At 41.8% G+C, this 19,110-nt stretch overlaps 1 protein-coding gene across 1 annotated transcript in view; it reads right to left on the bottom strand.

Moving 5' to 3' along the window:
• Positions 1-2,205: 2,205 nt before the first annotated feature.
• The window catches only part of PCSK5 (proprotein convertase subtilisin/kexin type 5), a 445,837-nt gene continuing 428,932 nt past the window's right edge, over positions 2,206-19,110 (bottom strand). Inside the window, 5 exon segments of the mRNA XM_033858183.2 lie at positions 2,206-2,678; positions 6,379-6,565; positions 8,174-8,274; positions 14,219-14,436; positions 18,861-19,038. Of these exon segments, the coding sequence (XP_033714074.1) occupies positions 2,221-2,678; positions 6,379-6,565; positions 8,174-8,274; positions 14,219-14,436; positions 18,861-19,038 (1,142 nt within the window). The 3' untranslated portion in view covers positions 2,206-2,220.

Genomic DNA, 19,110 nt, shown 5'->3' with positions numbered 1-19,110 from the left:
AATTCTTCCATTGATAAGATGGGTATCTTACATGTATTTTTATTTGTTTCTAAGAATTGAAAATGGAACCATAAAGGCTTCAAATAGATTTTTGAAGAGGTGATTTTAAATGATCAGAATTTTTGGAAGCATATCATATGTATGTGTGATACACATGGTCTCTTAAGAACTTCTTTTAAGACAAGGTCAGCAAATTACAGTCTCTTGGCCAAATCTGACCCATCACCTGTTTCTGTACTGCCTTGAGCCAAGAATGGTTTTTACATTTTTAAGTGATTGAAGGAAAAAAATCAAAAGAAGGATAATATTTTATGATATGTGAAAATTATCTTAAATCCAAATGTCAGTGTCCATAAATAAAGTTTTCTTGGAGCACAGCCCACCCATTTGTTGTGGATTGGCTGCATTCAGGCCACAATGGCAGAGTTGATAGTTGTGCAAAGCCGAAAAGTATTTACTATCTGGCTCTTTCGAGAGAAAATTCGCCGACTTTGTTTTAAGAGCTTTCCCCTAAAGAAACACTGAGGACTTCAGTAAACTGAAGACTGCTTTACAAAGATTTCCTGTGTCAGTGATATGTGCTTTTTTTTTTTTTTTTTAGTGATATGTTTTTTAAAAAAAGAAAAGAAAATGCACACATTCAGGAAAGATAATAGAGTTGCCATATCATAAAATAATAGACATGCCTTTATTAGATTTAGGATGCTTCTCTTTGCACTTTGTGTCAGTGGAGAAGAGTTATTAAGAACACACACTCTAGAGTCATCCTTTTTTCTTGAATCCTGATTAGCTTTCTGTGACCCTGGGCTAGTTATTTAACATTCTGTAAGCCTTGGGTTTCCTATAAAAAAATAAAAAAGAGTAATAATGGTACCATCCTCATGAAGTTACAGTGGTATGAAGTGGGGTGAGTTTTTTAAAGGAATTATTTAGCTCGGTACCTGGTACATAGTGTGCAATACATTTGTGTGTGTATGTGTGTGTGATTATCATCATTATCTGCAAATGTCACTTTCTGGTGGTCCACTCCCAGAACTGCCTATCACTTCTGTTTTTACAAGGAAATCCACAAAACCCTGCTTATATAATTTCCCTTAGCAAGAGCCCTTCTTTGTATTGCCTGCAGAAAAACTGTCCAGGGTGCACAAATCCAAGAGTGTACTTGACAGGAGGGTGGGAAAGGGGATGCCTAGGATGTCTAGAAACAAAGATCACAGACATTGTGTTGGAAGGCTGGTCAGCGGCCGGATTAAGCTGGTGAGCAGGATGTTGGGAATTTCATCCTAACTTTTTCTAGGGAGAGTCCACAGTTCTGTGATGGGCTGTTGATAAAAGCTCTTTAATTTAGTAGCTAAAGTCTTTTTTTAAGAGTGTCTGAAGTTTTTGTCATTTTATCTCTTTTTACATTAGGTTAACATTGACATTTTTCTTTTATTACTTGATGTTTTAGCTGATGTTTCCAACCAGAAGTGCTCTTAGAAAAATCATGAGGGTGTAAGGCTGACATTCTTGGAAACTTAGTGATTTCTTTCCTCCTGGGATGCTCCTGCCTATCTCCTGGCTGAGCTTTCTCTAGACTCATCATGACTATGGGTGACTGCAAAGGCCTGATTCCTTGCCTATGATGCTACTTCCCGTGTCTTTCCTCATGTCTATAAATAGGTCATGACCAGCCTCAAGAGAAGTGGCCTCTTCTGCTTAGGGGTGATCTGGAATAATTGGTATAAATGACATGAGGAGGAGAACCTTCCTTAGTTGCCCCTTATAGAACAAATCTCCACCCAAAGAGAACTAAAAGGGGAGAAAAATCCCCTAAGACAAACAATTCCTTTGCCTCCCCATCCCCCAAAATCATTTACAGAAATATCAGAAATCAAGAAGGCAGCAGATATCTCCACAATCCAGCTGAGAAACAGAATTTCTATAGGTTCATTTCCATTTTTTTTTTAAATCACATAAAACAGTTTGCACAGATCTCACTTTTTTTACCTCCTGTGTTTTGTGTCTTGACATATTGTTTTGAGGAAAATCATTCTGTATTTTATCCTTGTTTCTCAATTATGGTTGAACTATCATGGTTAATTGAGTTTAGCCATCCAAAAGAAGAACAAAATATTTCAGCATTCTTACATACTCTAGTTGGACTCGCAGTTAAAAAGACAAACACAAACACCCTCATGTCACCCTGGTGTGTCGGGATAAAATCCAACACTGTAATGCTCACACGCTTGCCGGTGAGTAGAATGGGCTGGGGGAGGAGGTGACCTCTGTTTGCTGGTAGGAGTAGCTCTCATCATCGTATTCCAGTTCATCTTCATCATCGTCATCCAGCAGCCCATACTTAAATTTCCGGTAGACAGTGCCATCTTGGCCCATGTAGACAATGTCATCCTCATCGTCCTCATCATACTCCCGGTCCCTGTACTCAATCACCTGATCCTCTTCAAAGCTGGTGCTCTCGCGATGACTGCTCTTGTAGGAGGAGTAAGACTTGCTAGGGTCAGCCAGCTTTGCATAGCCGGCCTTTTCTGTGGGCCTGACTCTGCCCCGAGATTTCCTCCAGATGATCACAGCTGCCCCGAGCAGAAGCGCCAGCATAACGGAGGAGGTGATGAACAGGGCTGTCCTGGAACGCTCACCTGCAGGCTCAACCTCACTTGCTCGAAGGATACACTCATCTGTTGGAAGATGACCCCAAAGGAAGAGGGCAGAGGGGAAGGGTGGCAGAGAAGAAATGGAATGGAGAAAATTAGTTTCTGAGGTAAAGAGGTTCACCTTTATCTTTTGAATCTAAAATGGTAGAACCACTGTCTTCGATTTTCTTAGCACACCCCTCTACAGAATTGCTCCGTGTCTACTCCCATGAGAGTTTCAGTCTATCCCAGATGATACCAACAAACTCTTCTAGGGAGAAAGTCAGTTTGAGATCCAAAGGGAGCCCCCTCATACCCATACGTCATGGGTGAGTCACCAAGTGTCCAACCTTACCAAATCGATTCTTCTACTTCCTTCCTGAGAAAAATGTTCCATCTTGGTCCAGGCTTCAGTTATTGCTGAATACTCTATTTCTGTTTCAACTCTGACTTTTTCTAAGACTGAGTCTTTTCCCCAGCTACCTTTAAACCTGATTCAACAGGATTATCCCACAATTCAAAGATAGGAACAGATTATTTATAAAGCCATTGATTCATCGCCGCGTGGGGTCATAGAAATCACAGGTCAATCTGTAGTTTGATAGTTGAGGAAACTGAGACCCACAGCGAGGAAGTGAATTGTCACACTGTCACAGGTAAGAACTTGTTTATGGAGCAATCAGAACTCTAACCCAGGAATCCTTGCTTCATGCTACAATCTGGAGGCATTAGGGGCAAAACACTGACAAAGGTTTTTTGACTTCTTGGCATTCTGTGGACCTAATTTGGTAGCATGAAAAGTACCATCTTTAAATTCTGACTACCAAATTGAGTGATAGGGGATTTCTTCTATCATAACTAAGATTTCTGAAGTTGAGAGCTCTGCCCCCGTCATCCACCAACATTTGTTTTGATGCCTTCATTGAAAATATGGAGTAACCAAAAGTGTCATAATTCAGCGATGAGCTCATTTTTTGTACTTTTTTTTTTTTGCGGTACGCGGGCCTTTCACTGTTGTGGTCTCTCCCGTTGCGGAGCACAGGCTCGGGACGCGCAGGCTCAGCGGCCATGGCTCACAGGCCCAGCCGCTCCGCGGCACGTGGGATCTTCCCGGACCGGGGCACGAACCCGTGTCCCCTGCATCGGCAGGCGGACTCTCAACCACTGTGCCACTAGGGAAGCCCCCATTTTTTGTACTTTTTACTCACTTATTCAGGTGGTATAATTTGGGTAAGTTACCTAATTTTTTTTTTCCTGTTCTTTAACCCAGCAAATGGGAGTGTGAAAGAGAGTATGAAAGAACCAGAGAAAAAACTAGCAGGCCTTGTTGGATGTACAAGTTGAAATACACAGTATGTTTTCCATAAACACTTTTTTTTTTTTTATAAGGATGTTCTGTTCCCAGAAGAGAACATCCTTTTTATTTTTATTTATTTATTTTTTTTTGGTACGCGGGCCTCTCACTGTTGTGGCCTCTCCCGGTGCGGAGCACAGGCTCCGGACGCGCAGGCTCAGCGGCCATGGCTCACGGGTCCAGCCGCTCCGCGGCATGTGGGATCTTCCCGGACCGGGGCACGAACCCGTGTCCCCTGCATCGGCAGGCGGACTCCCAACCACTGCGCCACCAGGGAAGCCCTCCATAAACGTTTTTGAACCACCTAGGTCTGCTCCCAGGATGTTTTATGAGATTCTAGCTGCATGATATACACTAGCTTAATGGATATAATACTGTTGCCAATTATTTTAGGGTTAATTATTTTCTTTTATAATATATTGGCCAATTAGGTCTGATTCATCACCACTGTGTGTTTTCTTTCTCTTTTTGCTAGTGATAAACAAGTTTTCTATTTTATCCTAACTTTCATCCTCTTGGGATTTTGCCCATCAAGCAGAATTTCATCTCCTAAAGTAACAGCACCATCATTACTACTTTTGTCATTAACATATCAGCACAGAATTTTTCCCTGGAGGAAATATGAAAGCACCAGAGGGAAGGATAAGCAACCCGTGTGTGGTACTTTGCGATAAATACTGCCTGAGGCAGGAGAATCAATAAAAGACTTTTCGAGGTTGTTTCAATTACCAGGGTACCATATGCAATCATGTCTTACTGCTCTCCAGTCTTAGGTCCGCAGAGTCAGAGTCAGCCTCTGTGATATGGGTTCTCTGAAGGATCAGAGTGTCTTAGTAATGAATGAGCAGGTAATCAGAGTATTTGGTCTTCAGTAGAGTTGCCCCAGGTAGATCTTCAAGAGCCAGAGAAAGCCCAGGAGAGCTGACTAAATAGTTCTTAGTTGGAAAAGGCTTGCAGAAACTCTGCACCCAACATGTACACACTTCTGGTTTCATTTAAAGCCATCAATGTAATGAAGGTTGTTATTCTTAGCTGACACAGCATGGATATTAGGCAATCAGACCCTGAAGGTGGATGTGTATGAAGAGCTGGGGAAACCAGCTGCTCATGGGGGTGGGAAAGCTGAAAGAAGGAAACAATTAGTTTTTGGAAAGATGGTATTTAAAAGTTAGTTGAAAAGGCTGATCAAAAATAAAACAGAAAAGACTAGTAGCAGTTATGGGTCTGGGATATACTTTTCTTAAAAATGGACAGGCTCCCATAAATATAATGTCTCTTTTTGTCAGGCCATGATGTAGCTGAACTCCAAGGAAATGACCTGCTTTTACACTAGAGAATAGGTTTTAAGAATTTATCTTTTTCTTTTTAGAAGAAATCACTCCATTTGGGATCTTTCTAAGCTTGTGGCCAATGAGAACCAAGTACCCGTATGAATGAATTGGGGGTGGGAGACAGTTCGGGGACTCGGAATTGGTAAAAGGGGTTTTGTTTCCTCTTAGCCTTCAATGAAAGTTCCTTTCTAAAATGCCTTAAGTCTCTAATGGGAGCCCTGGATTTGGGCTGCCTTCCACAGGATGATTTTTCGATAGAATCAAGATAATATTGGCATCAGCTTCCTTGATAGGCAACTCTTTTCCTTTATTTATTTATTTTTTGCGGTACTCGGGCCTCTTCACTGTTGCGGCCTCTCCCGTTGTGGAGCACAGGCTCCGGACGTGCAGGCTCAGCGGCCATGGCTCACGGGCCCAGCCGCTCCGCGGCATGTGGGATCTTCCCGGACTGGGGCACGAACCCGTGTCCCCTGCATCGGCAGGCGGACTCTCAACCACTGCGCCACCAGGGAAGCCCATAAAGTAAATTTATAAAGATGAAACTCTAGACCTGCTTGAGCTTGAATCTGGGAGGCAGGACAGCAGTGGAGAGAATGCTGGCTTTGAGTCCAAATGACCCATATTCTGATTCCAGATGAGTCTGTTAACATTGGTATGGACTTGGGCATGCTAATCAAACCTTTGAGCCAGAGTCTCCTCATCTGTAAAATGGGATTAATAATATCAACTTATATGAGATGATGGACAGAACGTTTCAGGTACAGTGGGCACATAGCAGGCACTCAATAAAAGGTTGCTGTATCCTGTCATAAACCATAATGGAAAAGAATATGTATATATATGCATAACTGAATCACTTTGCTGTACACCAGAAACTAACACAACATTGTAAATCAACTATACTTCCATTAAAAAAATAAATGAAAAAAAGAATCATTAAATAAAGGTTGCTCTATTGATCCTCTGAAACTTCCCATCGCTCTCTCCCCCATGTTTCCATCAGCATCCTGAGGACATGCGCTTCCTCTGGCTCCGCGGGCTGCTCTCCCTCTCCCCTCACCTGTGGTGTCATGGCAGTCACAGCACTCCTGGGTGTCCGTGGGATCGGAGGTGTTGCAGCAGCGCAGGCAGCGGCTGTCATCCATGTGCAGCAGCAGGTTGGCAGGACACACAGTGCAGTTCCTGGTGCCAGGTCCTTTGCATTCTATGCAGCTCTCATGGCATTTTTCACAGTTAAATTTCTCCCCCTGTTAAGAACAATCAGATTCCTTTGGAGTGTGGAGAAATTAACAAGGCACCGGAGTTCCCAAATCCCTCTCCAATGGATAAGGGAAGGAGGCAGGTTGGGGATAGCAGAAAGGTGATTTGTTCTGGGTCCATTTTTACTGTTCTGGGTGAAAGACAGAAACAGCTGTTTGCACTTGGATGGAACCATTGCTGAGCCTTTCCTCTGAGATCTGCTGGTAATCATAGTGAGAGAACAAGCTTCTAGAATAGCTCAGGTTACACACTGACAGCCATGTGCTGTACCTGGTCAAGGACGAGTTTTGTCTGGTCCGTACTCAGCTGGCCTTCTCAGTTAAAAAAAATTGAATTCATTGCCTGCATTTCAAAATTGGGATATTTCACATGTAAATCAGTGCTGAGTATCTCTTTAAAAACTGGAAGATTTATCAACATTGAATTCACCACTCCCACATCACAGACAGAGCTGAGTGGCGGTGGCCCCCTTTGTGTGCTCTCCTATTTGATACAATACCCAGCCCTTGCCACCTATGGTCAAGTTTGCACTGGGGTTTTCTTTGACCCAACACTCTTCACTCATTTACATGACCTGCTCTGCCTCTGTGATTATTAGGTTCTCGTGTCTCTGCCCCAGAATAATATAAATTGTGACTGTTAGCTAAAGCAGTGAAATCTCAGTGGGAAGATTGTTGAAGGTGAGAAGGTGGCTTCCCTCCCAACAAGTTGCTCCATTTCACTGGTGCTGAAAACGTAGATGAGGGAAGATACCTTCCTATTTCACTTCTGCACTTTGGAAGGCTGGTACAATAGAAAAAGAAGGAATGGAAATTGCCGTTGTTGAGCACCTTGGCAAGTTTCAGGTGCTGATAAGGTGCTTTCTCAGCTGAGATCTCATCAAATCCTGGGTTAGGAGTCAGAACCCTTGTGTTTAACCCCAACTTTGTTCCTTACTATTCGCATGATCTTTATCAAATTACCGTATTTAACCTCTTGGATTCTCAGTTTCTCCAAAGTGTAATGAGGGCTCTTGTCAGAATTTAAAGAGAATAGCATATGTGAATATGCTGGGACTTGTGAGTTTTACCATGGAGAGATCTACTTAATTTCTAAAGTTTGGAAACACAATCAAGAAGTTAGTGGACTCAGAAAATCCATGGTTTCTAGGCCAGGAAACAAAATATACCTCTCTCAATATATTCGAAGGGGTGAAGGAGATGAAAGACCAACATTGGTTATGTAGTTCTGACATTATTCAGACATTTCAGGTTAGCCAGCAGAGGGGGAGGAGAGAAGATATATCTTATTTCTGACAAAATATTCCTATGTAGACCTGAAACTTCTAAGGTCATGAGCAATATATTGCAGTCCTCATTAAATAACTTCCCCATTATTTATCTCAGTTCTTCTCAGTTCTTTTGATTGACATTAAGGCTACAGGTGGGTAGCACCATTATCCCACAGTGCAATGGTAGATTTTAAAATATTAAACCTGAACTATAGTGAGTGTAGGGATTTTATGACTTTTTTGACTTTGCCCAAAATGACATGCAGAAACTAGCTCATGTCCCTCTGTAGAAATGGTGGAAGACACCCCACGCCCAGCTCTGTACCTCTCCCACTCTGTACTCTCCCACGAGACAGTCAGAGGCGCAGATTCCTCCCACCAGGTGGTAACTCCACACACAGGATAAGCAAGTCAATGCTCCTTTTCCTGAAAGGAAAAAATGATTCTAAGTTATGAAACTGACCTTACATTTCAATCTCTGTCTTGGATCCAAAACACTTAGGAGCAAGAAACATGTCAAGTAAATTGAAGGAGAAGAGTGAATTGATTGAGGAAATGGAAAAAAAAAAAGTCTATGAGATACCAAGTAAAGATCTAGAAATTATCCAATTAGTCTAATCAATGTAAACTCTCAATTTGGAAATAAGGGTTTGGAGATGACAGATCTTTTATTACAGCAAAAGGAAAGATTTTCAGAGAATGAGAAATCATGTAGAAAGTTTGTAAAAGCTTTATTTATCACTCTGCTTATTGTTTAACTAGTAGAGAGGATGAGGATGATTTGGAGGGTCCCAAAACTCGATGAGTAAATCATGAATGGGCAGTTAACTAGTTGAGAAACAACACCAGACTTGGAATTTAAAATGCTAGGGCTAAAAGAATTTACCAGATCATTTTGTCCAGTAGTTATTATTTATTTATTTATTTATTTATTTATTGGCTGCATTGGGTCTTCGCTGCTGCGTGCAGGCTTTTTCTAGTTGCGGCGAGCGGGGGCTACTCTTTGTTGTGGTGCGCGGGCTCCTCATTGCGGTGGCTTCTCTTGTTGCAGAGCATGGGCTCTAGGTGCACGGGCTTCAGTAGTTGTGGCACACAGGTTCAGTAGTTGTGGCTTGCGGGCTATAGAGTGCAAGCTCAGTAGTTGTGGTACACGGGCTTAGTTGCTCCGTGGCATGTAGGATCTTCCTGGAGCAGGGCTCGAACCCGTGTCCCCTGCATTGGCAGGCGGATTCTTAACCACTGTGCCACCAGGGAAGCCCTGTCCAGTAGTTCTTAATTTTGGGGATTGTCATGATAGATTTCTTTGAAATTCTCTTGAAAGCTGTAAACTCTCTTCTCAGAAATTTGACATCCTATTTATTTAATTTTTAAATAAATGTAAACAAATGCCCAGACATGTGAAGTCACTCATTCAAGGTTTCATAGGGAATGGTTGACTCAAGAGTCAAATTCAGGTTTGTTGACTGACGGTGCAGTGCTCTTTGATCATACTATCTGCCTTCATACGTGAACCAAGTAGAGGAGGTGTGAACAGACAGACTGTTTCCTGTGGAGGTAATATCCTTCTCTCCTAATTCAGAGACCCCAAGAATGACTGACCCAAGTATTTCTTTCTATGCAGATATCAAGGGAAAACTTCTGGAGAGAGTTTGGGGACAGGAGACCTGAGCTCTAGTTCATTGAATTAGACAGAGAGGCAGGAGCAGGGAAATAGAGGGGGCATGGAATGTGCCTGATATTGTGAGTTGGAACTTGATATATAGGCCTTTTCATCAGAAAAATATTGTAAAGTGTGGTTAGTTGAAGTTGAACTAGAACCGTGAGTCCTGTTCTTACATTCACTCTGGATTTAAATCCACTTTTCTTGTCTGATCTGTGAGCTCAATCATTTATAATGTTTCTGTGGAAGAATGAATTCTGAGTTCTGAACAACAGCTCAGATAATAAACCTTTATTACCCAACTTCCTCTTAGATTGGGGGCTGCCTATAGTGGTATCAATTCAAAGCCATTCTATTTTTATCTTACGTCCAACTTCATACAGAATTTCCTACATGTTCTGGGACACAATTTTGGTCTCTGAAGAAAGAATCAATCTTCCCCTACTTCTTTCCTTTTCTCCCTGCAGTTTTCTGAAATACAGCTTAAATGTCTTACTCCGATTTTAAAACATAGAAGTGTGGGATTTTTTTTTCTTTATGAAGAGAAATTAAAGGTAGGAAAAATTAAAAGAGAGAAATGAAAGGGTAAAAAGGTTAGGTCACAAAATTTGTGTCTTAAGTTTGGTTACATCTTCCAGAAGGCCAGCAGCAATTCGGCCTAGATCCTGGGCAATCCCCAGAGGCACTACAAGCCACCTCTGGGTGACAAATCAGGACTCCATTTACATCGCCTACATTGATGTATTGCAAAATCTGCATACTTAGGGTACTCTGTGTCTTTTGCAAAAGGTAGTTGGCTAATTTCCAGAATGTTTTCTATTTTTTTTTTCAAGTTTAACATCTTACATTTATCATTGCTTCCAAGGATCTGCAGGAAACTTGGCACCTATAAAGACAGCTTTGGCTTTTCCATAAAATTTGGAACAGCTCACCATCTGCTCTCCCTTAGAATGACCCCCACGGGATGAATTCAGCCATGCAGAGCCACCCCTGGGGTCTGTCCATGGTGTCATTCCACACCGGAAGAGAGAGGCAGCTCGGGAGAGTTAGGAGGCTTTGGTTAACCAGCCTGGATTTTTATTTAAAGCAATTTTGTGTGGACGATAAATAAAAAGTTAAATGTGTGAAGGCAAGGAATGAGCTAATTATGAAGGAACCAGCTGCATAAAAGATACATGTTGGTCATTAGTATGCTGCCCTCCCCCAACCCCCTTAGTTCTTTTTTTTTTTTTTTTTTTTTTGCGGTACGCGGGCCTCTCACTGTTGTGGCCTCTCCGGTTGCGGAGCACAGGCTCCGGACGCGCAGGCTCAGTGGCCATGGCTCACGGGCCCAGCCGCTCCGCGGCATGTGGGATCTTCCCGGACCGGGGCAGGAACCTGCGTCCCCTGCATCGGCAGGCGGACTCTCAACCACTGCGCCACCAGGGAAGCCCCCTTAGTTCTTTTAAGTATTTTTTTAAAGTATTTTTTAACACCCTAATATTATTGGGCAGTCAAATGTGAAGGAAATACAATCTAGTTGGTAAATTACTTATTTAGGTTGGGAAAGTTTCCCTGTATCCTTCATGCATCCTCATTTCTTAGTATGACAGCTAATATTTTAAGAAGGAAGGAACTCATCCTTTATTTTTTTACCTAGTTTATAACCCAGGAGAAAACCTGTCCCCAAATTTTGTAATCTATATATTGCAAAATCAGAAGGCAGCACAAAGATTCACTAACCAGCAAAGGACATGTGTGGTAGGTGAAGAAAGGATGACAGAAGAAATGAACAACAAAGATAGAAATCATTAACCAGGAATATTTGGAATTCAAGTCAAATACAGGAGGAGGAGGCACAAACACTCAGAATGGCTTTAAGATTCACCCAGATATGCCCAATCATCCCTGGAATACAATCTCAGGGAGACTGTATTGATGAGCTTTATTTTTTTTTTAAGACTTTATTTATTTTTGGATTTTTTTTTGGTTTGCAACAAAACAGAGAGAGAGAGAGGGAGAGAGAGAGGTACAGAGATTTCCTGTATACATAAAAAAATCATATGAATTCAGGTTCTGACATAACCCCTTTATTCCAAACACACTGAAATGAGAGAATAAATATAAACAGAGAGAACCAAAAAAAGAGATAGGTCGGCTCAAAAGTAAGATGGAATCTCTCTGGACCAGAAAGGGAATATAAATGCAAAATAGCAATCAGATTCAAGCCACCCACGTGCTTGGCTCTGGGCCTAAATGTAGGCAATCGTGGCTGTGAGTTCAACTTTTCTACCATAATAGGAACTAAAAGTGTTTCATATAAGACCTGCACCAAAATCCAGGTTTAGAGCTTAAAACAGGAGTCAGGGTGGGACTCTCTGCCCTCATAGACATCACCTCTTGACCAGGAACTCTCCTGGGCTGCCAGCTGGATTGCTGATGAGATCTGCAGTGACATCAGTATCACCTCCAGGAATATTGGAACATCATGTTTCTATACTGAGTTTCAGGGTGGGACATGGGGTAGCATGAGCTGAAAAAGTAGCAGACTGTGAGGAATAAGGATGAAGGGAGAGAGAAAGGGAGTGAAAACCAAAAGCAAAGTCTTCCATTCAAAATGAGCTCAAGACCAAAATTTCAAAGCATGTAGAAAAAAGAATGTTAAAAGAGAAGGTAAACACAATCAAGCATTAACTTACTTCAGATAATATTAATTTCATAGAAAAGTTTGACAAACTTAAAAATTAGCATATTTCGTGGAACAACTAGGCCCGTGAGCCACAACTACTGAGCCTGCGCATCTGGAGCTTGTGCTCCGCAACAAGAGAGGCCACGACAGTGAGAGGCCCGCACACCGTGATGAAGAGTGGCCCCCGCTCGCCGCAACAAGAGAAAGCCCATGCACAAACAAAGACCCAACACAGCCATAAATAAATAAATAAATGATTTAAAAATTAGCATATTTAAGATGCTTAAAAAGTAAATGAAGACAAAAATATCCTCTCAAAAAAAACCTGAAGCACAAACAGGAAGATATGAAACAAAAATAGATGGATATGAAAAACAAACCATTAGAAATCTTAAAAATAAGTCATTTAAGTTAAAAAACTAAAATAATAGGTGGACTGAATTTTTATTTTTTTATTTTTTTTTAAGATTTTTTTGGTGTGGACCATTTTTTAAAGTCTTTATTGACAAAATGAATGTGGTCCAATTCTTGCCTTGAGGGTCTCATCAGCAAGAGAGCTGGACGTTTAATTAAAATGTAATGTATTGAATAAAAATAGCTATGATAAAACTGTATTATAGAATCAAGAAGAAGGAAGAAGACTTCTGGGAAGACTAAGAAAAGCTTCACAGAGAAGATGATATTCAAACTGGGTCTTTAAGTTGAGAGTTAACACACTGTTGTTCTCCAGGAAGAGGAAATGCATGGACAATAGTCATGTAGGCATGAGAGAGTATCACCTGTTTGGTGGCTGCTGAGTGGTTCTGGGTAGTTCTAGGTTCTGAAGTACATGGAAGGAGAGTTGAGACCATAAGCTGACCAGGGAAAGAATTTAATCACTTTTCAAAAACAGAAAACATTTATTGAAAGTTTATCAAGGAAAAAAAATGAATGCATAGATTGGAGAGATATACCATGTTCATAAATGTGGTGATTCAGGATCGTAAAGATGAGTTTTAATGCAATGTCAATTAATATCCAAGGGATTTTTTAAAATGAAATGTGATAAAATTTACTTGGAAAATAATAAAATTTACTTGGAAAAAGAGCTAGGAATAGCCAAGACAATTTTGAAAAGGATAACAGGAATGTACCGTACCAGGTATCAATATTAATCTAATAAGTTTTAAGAATAAAAACATTGTAGGAGGTATTTCTTTCTTAAATGGTGAGAGGAATTCACCATAATTACCATTCTATGTCAAGCTATGGAGAAAAATGAGCAAATTTGAATTTTAGAAAGATTGCTGTGGCATTACTGTACACGATGACCTGGGAGTGGGGTAGCAAGACCAGAGTTGGGGTGACGTGCTATTTCAGAAAGTCAGCTAAGCGATGCTGAGAATGAAGAATGAGAATAGTGAGAATGGAGAAAGAGATCTGAGCAGAGAAACGTTTAGAAGAGAGAAACAACAGACCTTGAAGTTTACCTTTGTGCATTGGACAGGAGGCAAAGGGAAGATAACTTCAAGGTATCAGATTTGGGCAACTGGTTGGACAGTGGGTCTATTAACAGAAAGAGTGAATATCAGAGGAAACTCAGATTGTGTTTACTCTGGGACATGTTGATTTTAAGAATCTCTGGGACAGACAAGTAAGTCTCTGGAAAATAAGAATGGAGCTTGGGACAGTTTTAGGCCAAAATCTTAAGTAGTTGTTGAAATAATGAAAATAAATTTTGCTTGGCATATTCCAAGTTCAACAGGTAGAGAAAGAAGACAGTAGGTGGAAAACACTTGCCGTAGGGGACGATGCCTGTATGTGGGCCCTGAAGGATGGGAAGGATCTGAAGAGGCAGCAGTGTGGTGCAGGATCAATTAGGGTTAGAGGGCAGATGTGCAGGAGCTGAAAGAGAACAAAGGGTGCTGATGCTGGAGAGGACTGGCTATGAGGTTGGCAAGCAAGAAGACCCTCCAAAGGTGATGAAAGGAGAGAGGGACAAAGCAGGAGCAAACACTTCGCATTTTTCCATTCACACATGCGAAATGATAGATGGCCCTCACCTTTGCATTTGTCGCAAGTTGGGTGGCATCTCTCACAGGTCTGTGTGCTTTGCTCTGCGTAGTAATGCTCTGGGCAGGTACGATGACACTGTCCCTTGGAGTGGAGCAGAAAGAAGAATGGATCGCAGGACAGGCAGTCTGTGGGCCGCGGGCCACTGCAGGCCTTGCAGCTCCTGCTGCAGCTCTCGCAACGCCCCGTGGAGTTTTCTGCGTAATACCTGAACCAAGGAGGGAAGCAGAGACTCAATATTAAGCTTTGCTCCAAAGTTGGGTGTGGTGGAAAAAATCATGGTTACAAGCTGCGTACCTTCAGACTCTTTACTTATTAGATTCATTACTAATTATACCAATACATCTAATGAGTCTCAGTTTCTTATCTGTAAATTGGACATTACAATCCCTCCTCTGCTATTTGTGGGGATTAAGTTAGATGACACATATGAAAGGACCTAGCATAGATGACACGTAGTAGTGCCACAATAATTGTTCACTACCCCTGCCTTTTATATACCTATATGCTCTGCCACTTTAAAATTCAGGTGTTGGGGCTTCCCTGGTGGCGCAGTGGTTAAGAATCCACCTGCCAATGCAGGGGACACGGGTTTGAGCTCTGGCCCGGGAGGATCCCACATACCGCGGAGCAGCTGGGCCTGTGCGCCACAACTACTGAGCCTGCACTCTAGAGCCCGTGCTCTGCAACAAGAGAAGCCATGACAATGAGAAGCCCGTGCACCGCAAGGAAGGGTAGCACCCCTCGCCGCAAATAGAGAAAGCCCAGGTGCAGCAATGAAGACCCAACACAGCCAAAAATAAAAACAGATAAATAAGTAAATTTATATATAAAAAAAATTCAGGTGTTAAGTCATATTGAATGGGAATGGGAGGTATTTTAAGTGTACTCCTGAGTGGTTTTTCTAATTTCTCAGTTAAAAAAAATCTTGAAATAGGAGGTGACATGAGTGATACTGACTTTACATAGATGTGACCTCTTTTGAAAAGATTTTCAGAGGTTAAATATAATAACAATAATTACCATTTGTTAAGTTTCTCCTATATGCCTGACAGTACACTGGAGACATCATAAACATTATTTCACCTCATTGAGTCTAAAAATGAGACATTAGGACATGGCAGTTAGGAGTGTGCCCTTTGGAACAGGAGTGCATGGAGTCAACCCTCATGTGCTGTGTGACCTCAGGCAAGTCACACAACATCTCTGTGTCTCAGGTCTGTAATATGGGGCTAATATTAGTAGCTAAAATTAAATAAGTTATTACTGAGAAGCTTGTTAGAACAGTGCCAGGACCATTATAAATACAGTTGATCCTTGAACAGCTCAGGGGTTAGGGGCTTCAACCTTCCATGTAGTCGAAAATTTGCATATAATAATATATAGTTTTTTTGCATATAATACTGTTTTTAAAAACTATAATAATGATAGTTGGCCCTCCATATCTGTGGTTCTGCATCCTTAGATTCAACCTACTGTAGACTGTGTAGTACATATTTAGTGAAAAAAATCCACATATAAATGGAGCCGTGCAGTGCAAACCGCACAGATCAAGTGGAACACATTATGCAAGGTCCACTCTCATTAATGTATATTATTGATAATTATGAGTTTTATGATTAATCCTCACAGCAAACCTTATGATTTAGATATTATCTGTATTTTACATATGTAAAGACTGAGGCTCAGAGAATTTAGTCAACTTGCTTGAGGTCAAAGGGCTAATGAAGTGGGGCAACACAATTTGAACATATCCATTAAATGCCACGATAACAAGCAATGCATTATTTGAAGGTAAACACAAGATTTTCAAGTAACACTGAAGAGAGAAAAGGAACCATTGCCAAAGATAAACCTGTCTGGACGTTGGCACACTGACGCTATCCAACGGAAACATCAGTCATGAAATGAATAGTTGATAAAGATCACCTACGACTCAAAAGAGAAAACCGTAGGAAAAAGTGAAAATCCACAATTTTCCACAGAGGGAATACACAATATTGAAGTCAGAAGATCTGATTTTTTGTCCTGGGTCCACCAAGTATTAGTAGCCATGTGACCTTGGGCAAGTCACTTAACCTCTCTGAACCTCAGTTTCCTCATCTGCAAAATGGAGGGAATGATATTAATCTCATAGGATTGCTGTTGAATCAAATCATAATATAAAGACACACTGTGAGTGGAGATACTTTGTAAACTTAAAGCAGCATAAACATTGGTTACTCATGTTGTTATTACAGATTGTTATTAAGACGAAAAACAACAGTAGGAACCCTGGGGAAGAAAGCTTATCAATACCGAATAGGTTTTTTTAAAAAATAAATTTATTTATTTATTTTTGGCTGTGTTGGGTCTTTGTAGCTGTGCGCGGGCTTTCTCTAGTTGCTGCAAGCCAGGGCTACTCTTCCTTGCAGTGCATGGACTTTTCATTGCGGTGGCTTCTCTTGTTGTGGAGCATGGACTCTAGGTGTGCGGGTTTCAGTAGTTGTGGCTTGCAGGCTCTAGAGCACAGGCTCAGTAGTTGTGGCACACGGGCTTAGTTGCTCCTCGGCATGTGGGACCTTCCCAGACCACGGCTCGAGCCCGTCTCTCCTGCATTGGCAGGCAGATTCTTAACCACTGTGCCACGAGGGAAGCCCCCAAATAGGTTTTAAAAATTATTAAAGAGTGATGCTAAAGGAAGACGATGGAGAGTTGTCCATTGGCTGTTTCTGATTAAAAGAAGAGCACACTGCCACCGCTTACCTTGATAACTCTTGCATGAGGTGACTGTGAAATCATCCGAGCCTCATAGCCTGGAAGAGGATCTTGTGCAGAAGTACAAACAATAACTGGGGCCTTAAAAACCTGCTCTGAGGTTAAAAACCAAAGTAATGATGTGCATGGGGTCAGGCTGCAGAGGATTACACACCTGCCTTCCCAAGGCGATGAGATTTAACATACGAAGTTTATACATGTGGATCATTGATTTTACAAAAGGAACTAGTTCAGTAAAATATCACCACTTATAACTCATTGATACCCCATTTACTCACCTTTAAGGGATTTACGGCAACCTGTGCCTCACCTCCCAATGGGTAACTTCACATATTATGGAGGAATTGCTTTCTTAATTTCATGGTCTATTTAAATTTTGTGTGTGTGTGCACAGGAGTATCTAATGACTTGATTTGAGAAAGATGGGATCCAGATTTTTCAAGCACTTATTAAGATGAAGATGAAGGGCTGACCCAGGTAGCCCCATCCCCCTCTTGTCTGGCAGGAACCTCTCTTTATTGATCTATATGACTGGTGTTTTTTCAGGGCTGCTAATGTGTGTGGCTCTGTGCTGAGTGTTGTTGTAACCTGTGTGAAAAATAAGATGCGTTTCTCTTCCAGGAGCCTATAATTTTCAGGGAAAGAGATATATAAGAAGAATAAGCTCTTACAAAGTCTTTTTTTTTTTTTTTTTTGCGGTACGCGGGCCTCTCACTGCCGTGGCCTCTCCCGTTGCGGAGCACAGGCTCCGGACGCGCAGGCTCAGCAGCCATGGCTCACGGGCCCAGCCGCTCCGCGGCATGTGGGATCTTCCCGGACCGGGGCACGAACCCGTGTCCCCTGCATCGGTAGGCGGACTCTCAACCACTGTGCCACCAGGGAAGCCCCTTACAAAGTCTTTGTATTGCTCATCTTATATCAGTACATACAAGTGCTCTTTATTAAGCATGTGTTGAATGAATGAGGTGAATCAAAACACAAGGCAGTGATACAAGCAGTAATTGCTATAGAACTGCAGACAAGAGATGTGCTAATTTCAGCAAAAGCATTTGGGGAAAGTCCAAAGTTATAGCCCTTCAATTTGGGTCTGGAAATTCTCAGTGCTTTGAGTTACTGATTGGGAAAGAAGAGTTAGCAATAGGCCTGTAATCAGTCTTCCTCTTTACTGGGAATGCCTGGGGGGGAAAAGATGACCCAGTCAAATCCTCTTCCAAATGTGCTGGTAACCAGACCTTCTGATAAACACACTCAGTTTTTCCTTGCAGAAAAACACGTGATGGAGGGCTCTTATCTGTGAAATGCTTTTAGAAGGATACATCTGTGTTTCTGGGTTGTTTATGGTAACTAAACCCGTAATTTGTGGATGTGCGGGGGCATAGCAGGTTGGAGAATTAGTGGGGTATAAATGGAAATATTTAAGTGAAATTGTTCCCTTTGTAAAATCAATGCACCACATGCAGTGCTTAGACCTCTTATATTAAATCTGGTCCGAACAAATCGTAATGCAAAAGGGAAAGAATCTACATTCATGGGTTTGGACTTCTCTAACAGAAGAATCACCTCTGCCTTGTAATTGCTTGTATCCTTTGAATTAGTGATGTGGGTCTGACTTGACAATCTGACTCTGTGTTATCTCATTGGGTCCCTCTGCCTTTCCTGTTTACTCTTCCGTTACTGTGAACTTGCCGAAATCCTCTGGAGACCATTACAGTGGGATTGGACTCTCATCTTTGTTTCTTACTAGCAGTGAGACTTCAGTCTGGTTATTTAAGTGTTCTGAGACTTAACTTCCTCATCTGCGAAATGGGTTTGCTCATAGTGATATCTGGAGTGGTTATGGGATTAAGTGAGGGGAAAGTGTGTGGAGCACCTTACCCTTCTCTGCACTGGGGCAGGCACTCCTTTCCCAGCTGGAACCACCCTGGCTGGCAGGACAGGCATTGCATGCTGAGTCTCCCTTCACATGTCCTACAAGAGCTGTGGCAGGGGGCACACCGGTGGCTGTCCTCATCAGCATAGTAGCCCTCGGGGCAGTCCTGCACGCAGGTCGTGTCTGCCAAGGGATGAAAAGAATCTGTCTTGGTATCAAGTACGACACATGTCTTCCAAACTTCTATATGCTCCC

The sequence above is a fragment of the Tursiops truncatus genome, chromosome 6 (assembly GCF_011762595.2).
Source record: "Tursiops truncatus isolate mTurTru1 chromosome 6, mTurTru1.mat.Y, whole genome shotgun sequence".
Lineage (NCBI taxonomy): Eukaryota > Metazoa > Chordata > Mammalia > Artiodactyla > Delphinidae > Tursiops > Tursiops truncatus.
Note: the sequence above shows the minus strand (reverse complement) of the source record. Positions and strands in the feature narration are given on the sequence as shown.